This window comes from Chinchilla lanigera, unplaced genomic scaffold, assembly GCF_000276665.1.
Source record: "Chinchilla lanigera isolate Chin_1 unplaced genomic scaffold, ChiLan1.0 scaffold00009, whole genome shotgun sequence".
NCBI lineage: Eukaryota > Metazoa > Chordata > Mammalia > Rodentia > Chinchillidae > Chinchilla > Chinchilla lanigera.
Window position 1 is genome coordinate 7961702 of NW_004955410.1, and position 6311 is coordinate 7968012.

The 6311-nt window shown below is 40.9% G+C and overlaps 1 protein-coding gene across 1 annotated transcript in view; it reads left to right on the forward strand.

Annotated features, from left to right (window-relative positions):
- Positions 1-6311, forward strand: part of Fam185a (family with sequence similarity 185, member A) — a gene marked incomplete in the record, with an annotated part of 50810 nt that overhangs the window by 971 nt on the left and 43528 nt on the right. The window contains 2 exon segments of the mRNA XM_013510521.1: positions 1-81; positions 3137-3246. Of these exon segments, the coding sequence (XP_013365975.1) occupies positions 1-81; positions 3137-3246 (191 nt within the window).

Here is a 6311-nt window from a genome sequence, read left to right on the forward strand (position 1 = left end):
GCGCGCTGCGCGAGACGGCGGTGGAGGCCGACAGCCTGGACCCGCGGGCCGCGGTGGAGGTGGGCGCGCCCCCGAGGCTGGGTGAGTGCGGGGCGTCGCGCGTCTCTTTGGACCCGGCCCTCGAGCCTCCCGGTCGGCCCCTTTCGTAGCCGCCGCTTTTTCTCTTCTCTGTGTTTTTGGGCGGTGTTTAGAGGTGAGGGTGCCAATTAAGGAAGAGTTTAAAATCGAACGCAAACCTGATTTGGAGTAATCCGCATCAGATATATTTTGGAGCCCCCAGTGGTCTCCTTTGCCGTATTATCATTCGCAAAGTCGTTCTTCAGGGCTGAGGTTCCCTGGTAATCCGTTCAGCGGCGTGGCAGTCCACGCACGGTTCTGTCCCCATACCTAACCCGCGCTCCACATCTAACTTGGTACAAGTATTTGGTTTCAGGTAAGTGCCCGGCTTCTCACTGCTATGTCTTTCCTTTTGTTTCCATAAGTTTTCTTGGAGTAGCAAGCTTTAAAGAAAAATCCAGCGAGCCTTCCCCGCGAAATTTCACTGATAATGCCTGCGCGATGTTTCCTGGGCATTTGGGCTGTGTGTTAGTTCCCCGACGCAAGCCACTGTGTGCTCATGGTTTTCTAGGAAGGGTTGCTCAGCGTCTCATTCTTCCCACGACTGATGACGATCATCATAACATTTAGCATTTCTAAGATGATCTTTTCTTATCCTTACAGCTGCACTATAAAGTAGATTCTATTATTTTCATCATTTCGTATGAGGACATCGAGATTTTTAAGAAGTATCATAAAGTAAATATTTATTGTGGATGACCAAACAGAAAAACCCATGGCTTTATAGAGCTTACGGTCTAGTGCGGGTAGATTGAGAAATACTTTCTCTCTTTTCAGTATAAAGAGAAGGAGTTGGGATTTGTACTGGAATCCACTCAACCACGGTGCTTTATTACTTCAGCTTCTTGTAGGCGGTCGAGATGAAGAAGAACCTGCACCCTCAAAATGTAACAGTTGGGGGCGCTGGTGGGGACTTGCCCCTAGGACTAAATAGATTTGCGTACAGAGGTAGAGCTTAGCAAAGTTTGGCAGCACAGACAAAAAGCACTATTTTTTTGGTGACTCCAACCTACATTATTTGCTTCTTCTTTTTAGAGCCTGAACTCCATTTTCAACTTACTGTTTTCATGCATCTATTCAACAGACCCCTCAAATCTGCATAACTCATTTTTTAGGATATAATTACCCGCTTCAGTCCATGGGTAAAAGTAACATTACCACTGCTGTGTCTAGCTTTAGTTTCTCCACCTACCTGTTAAGCAGAAGGATCTTTAAATATCTCCACCTGCCGGTTGAAGAGAAGCAACCTAAATGTTAAGTAGCTTTATCAGGGTGAGACAGAAAACAACAAAATCTGAACTAACAATTATGGTCCAACCATGCAAGATTCCCAAACCTACACTATGTTTGTTTTTTGAGGTATTGGGGAGTGAATCTAGGGCTTTTGCACTGAGCTACATCCCTGGCCCTTTGTTATTTTTTATTTTGAGACAGGGTCAAATGCTCAAGTATTTAGTTTCATAGAAGTATCTTTTGAATCTGCTTCTTCCCGTTTCTATAACCGATGCGTTAGGTCCAGCATTTTGTTGTGACATTACTGTACTTAACTGGAAAGTAAATGTTACTGTTACATTTATTTTCATGTTTATGTAGGATAAAATTGTCTCTTTACGTATTCTTACTTAATCTCAATCAAAATATTGCTGTTATTTTAAAATTCTACAGAGATTGCCATGCAACTATGGAAATTAATTTTTATGCCATAACTCTTGGAATTGTGACACCAAGCCCCCAATAGCTTGTGTTTTGGGGACCATAGCATGTACTTCTGTAGTCTAAGGGAAATCATCAATATTTATATAAATTATTAATCAGTGTTTTCAATTATTTTATTTTGATACAGAGATTCTTAAGTGTTATGGTTTGTGTCTGGATGTCCCCCTAAAGCCTCATGCAGTCATGGGAGGTGGGCTTTTCAGAGGTGGCTGAATCTAGAGTTTGTGATTGATTCATTGTCTAGTGCTAGGGGTGAAGGTGTGAGTGCTACACCCACCCTAGGGCAGGTAGCCTGCATGCAATATAAGGAAAGGAAAAGAGGCTTGTTCCTCCCTTTTGTGCTTCTTGCTTTTGCTGTCTTCCACCTCCATGAACTTTTACCCCTCTGCCATGTGCCACCCTGCCTTGGAGCCAGTCGAGTATGGACTGAAACTCCTACAAACTGAGCTAAATATCTTCCCCTCTTTAATATTGGGTGTTGGGTATTTTGTCCCAGCAATGAGAGAGAAGTAACTAAGATACTAAGTTTCCATCTTAAATTGATGGCCTACGATGACACCTGTGATTCTTTATTTTCCCAACTTTTTTCAGATACATTTCTTATTAATCACAATCTTATGGTTTAAATACAGTTCAGTATTAGGTTTTTCTAATACTGAAAAGAGTGGATCCCATTTTTAAAAGTTAACTCAAGTACACTGTGATATAGTTACATAGCAATATTCTCATTTTCTCAGGCATGAAAGGTTTAGAGGTCGGATTTGAAAACCTAAGTCTTGATCGTATATACTGATCTGTGCTATTCCTGTAACATGCTTTTAATTTGGGGGAGGTTTGAAAACAAATCTTTAAATCCTCCTCAATGTAAGAGAAACTAGGCTGACAGACTTACCCATTTTGTCATAATGACTCATTAACTGTCTATATTCTCATTCGTGTGTGTGTGTGTGTGTGTGTGTGTGTGTGGGTGTATGTTGTTTTCTAGGTGGGGAAGAGGCCTCTATGACCTGTGATGTGCGTACATATCAGAATTGCAGTCTCTTGCCTTTTTTACTTCCTGTTCCTCTCTGTAGATGATACAGGCCAACAGAAGTAATTCTTTCTAAAAACTGGCAGGGAAGTCATTGCACTTGACCCTGTCTATGGTGAAGACCTCTCACTTTTAGAGAGAGATTGTTGACACATCTATTCTCTACAGGATTCAGTGATAATATGGACAAACTGAGGAGTTGGATTTCTAGGGGATAGGAAAATGCTTTAGATCTCACTAGTGCTAACTTATTTTTCTTTTTTACACTTCTAGATTTGAATATCAAGTCATCAGGGTCTAGCAGTGTTGAAGTCCAAAATATGGAGTGTGATAATTGCAAAATTGAACTTGAGCAGGGCACCGGTATCTTGCACTCTGTTAAGGTATGGACATTTTTCCAATTTTGTTTTGATTTTTAAAAATCTTTAAACTATGAACTTTATATTAAAGTACTAACATAAAGAGATTATGCTACTTTTTCAGAATGTTAGTTTTTGCTGTTTTTGAGACAGGTGTCACTATGTAGCTGGCCTTGAACTCACAGCGATCCTCCTGTCTCAGCCTCCCAAGTGCTGGGATTACAGGCATGCACCACCACACCTGGCTCATCTTATTTTATAATTAATGTTTTTATATTTAATTTTGTTAAAGTTAAATTGGCCTTAGGTGTAAATGATTTGAAATACATCAATGGTAGGTAGCTGGTTGTTACTCCTAGTTCTTCCAGCGCTTCCATGGAGAATATGCAGTACTGTACAAACTTTGATTGCAGCTACTTTGTGGGAGAGAAGTTGGTCATTCCTGCTTCATAATTGGAAAATACTTTTATGTTTAATGACTGGATGTTTGTATTTTTAAATTAATAGTTTTATCCATGTTTGTTTGCATACCTGCATTGAGCATCTGTCCATGTATCAGCCATTTTATTTTATTTTATTTTATTATTTTTTTTTTTTTTGGTTTTTTGGTTTTTTGGTTTTTCTCCGGTACCAGGAACCGAACTCACGACCTTGCGCTTGCCAGGCAGGCGCTTTTGCCGCTGAGCTAAATCCCCAGCCCCTCAGCCATTTTAAATAATTTTTGTTGCACAAGTATCGTAAAAGATTAAGAATACCTTCACACATCTTTTTAGTAAGATAGGTTGGTTTAGCTTTTTGTCATGATTAACAGCATGGGAATACTACAGTACATTTTTGTCCATATATATATATTTTACATATATATAGTGTGCATGTATATTATAAATATTTTGTCCATATATATTTGTGTGACTTTTGTCTATATATCTGTGTATATATGTCTCTCACTCACTGATGCTTAGGGTTCAGAGAATTAATGAAAAATATTGTCCTCTACCCACTCAGAATGTAGGATTTCCAGTTTCACAATTAAAATTGAATTGAGAATGTTGCTGTCTATTTCTTTGCATCCTTTTTATTCATCTGATAATTCTGAAAGATCTTTGCTAGCTTCTTTTTGCCCTTATAGGCACAAAAATAAAAAATGGTTCTCCAGTTTTCCAGTGTTGGCACAAGTGACATTTTTGGGCCAGATAATCCTTCTTTGGTGGGGGGGCACTGTCCTATGTCATGCAGGATGCCCAGCAGCATCTGTGGCCTCCACCTTAGAGATGCCACTAGAATGCTCCTTTGTTGTGAAATCTAAATGCAGAATTGCCTAGTGTCCTCGGGGGGCAGAATCACCTCCAGTTGAGAATCACTGTTCCAGGCAAGTCCATCATTTATATTTTTAGCATAGCTGAGAATAGTCAATGAATAATTATGAAATAACTTCCAGGAGAATGAAATAGCAAAATGCTATAAGGCATATGAAAAATAAAAATACTATTATCCCATGATGTATTTTAGATTTTTAAAAGACTTCAGTGGACTGCCACAGTGATTTCAAGATAGAGTGAGTTTAATTCTATTTTTAAAGAATAAGTAAATTTTCTACATGTTCTTTAGAAGAATGGTAGGAAAGAATAAAATTCATGAAATTTCAGCTCTAATAAAATAACTTAAAAAAGAAATTCAGGGACAAAACTGAGCCCCTGGGTGCTAATGGTATACTTAGAATTATGAGAATTATTCTTGAGATCTTAGGATTTGATTGACTTAAATTAACAAATAAGAGCACTTCGATAAAATACCTGGTTCTGGATTTAAATATGCTGTAGTGTCATTATCTTGAATAGTAGCCACCTGCTAAGTAGTTTCTCTTTCATGAATTGTAAGCCCTTATATTGTATAGAATTGATCTACATAATTACATTTTATAGCACTTGTTGTTCATGATTCATTACGTGCCGGGAATCACGGCTTTCATCCCCCAAGCATCTTTACTTTATCAAGGAAGAAACTAGGGGGCAGCAAGAGACCGCGGAACTCACTTCAGTTCACGGCTAAAAAAGTTAAACTGGATTTGACCTTGGGTCTTTCTGGCCACCCAGCACATGCCCTTGTGTAAGCAAAACACTAACATCACATTTATTCAGCATCTTTGGGGAATAAGATGAGTAATTTTGAGGCAATAGACCATTAGCTCACTGAATGCCGCATAGTTTCCTTTTTTTAAATGCAGTACAATTTTCTAAATAAGTTCTGATTTATTTGAACATTTATTTTCACTCTTTGGCCTTATTTATTGTTTGAATTTTCACATGTGTTGGGAAATTAGTTGAACTTTAAATGATAGCTCAGTGCCTTCAAGCCTCTTGAAAAATGTCACAGTTGTCTCCTTAGGGAAAACGCACATGTATTCGGTTGCAGTATCCTAAGAGTCATAGGCTCTGGAAGTTCATGTCAGACCAGTTAGTAACTGATTTGAAGCAACAGTTGCTTTGGAAGTAAAATGAATGAAGTGCTGAGTACAGCGTATATGACACAGAGCTTGACCTCAGACTCGAGTTTCTTGTGGACGTGGAGCTAGCCATGCCACAGTGAAATCCGTCTAAGAACGGTTTTTTAAAGGAACAATTCATTCTGCTCTTCTCACAGACTTATTCTGAAATTGATTCCTGGGCTATTTTGCCTCAACATGTACTGTTTCCCTGCCCCAGTGAAGCACCCAGAGGGGACCCGGTCTCCTGATGTGCGTCTCCCGGCTCAGGCCCGCGGGCGCTGGACTGCTTCAGCCTCCGCTGCCGGGTCTTCTCCCCAGTCCTCGCAGCAGCGGAGGCGCCGTGAGGGACGTGAACCACGTTAGGGAGGCAGTGAGAGCCGCTGCCTCCTGTAGGTCCCGCCGGGGCCTGTGTGGGCGGCTGTCTGCGGGCAGGGCTTCTAGGGCCCCGCCGCCTCAGGCTGTGCATCTCAGCCCCGCAGTAAGCTGTGCTCCGCGGTGGGCAGGGCTGGGACAGAGGAGGCGCCCTCGTAGGAGCACAGCACCCCACTTACAGCCTTGTGTAAGAGCACCGCGGCACCTGGGCGCCAGCAGCCGGCAAGGAGTA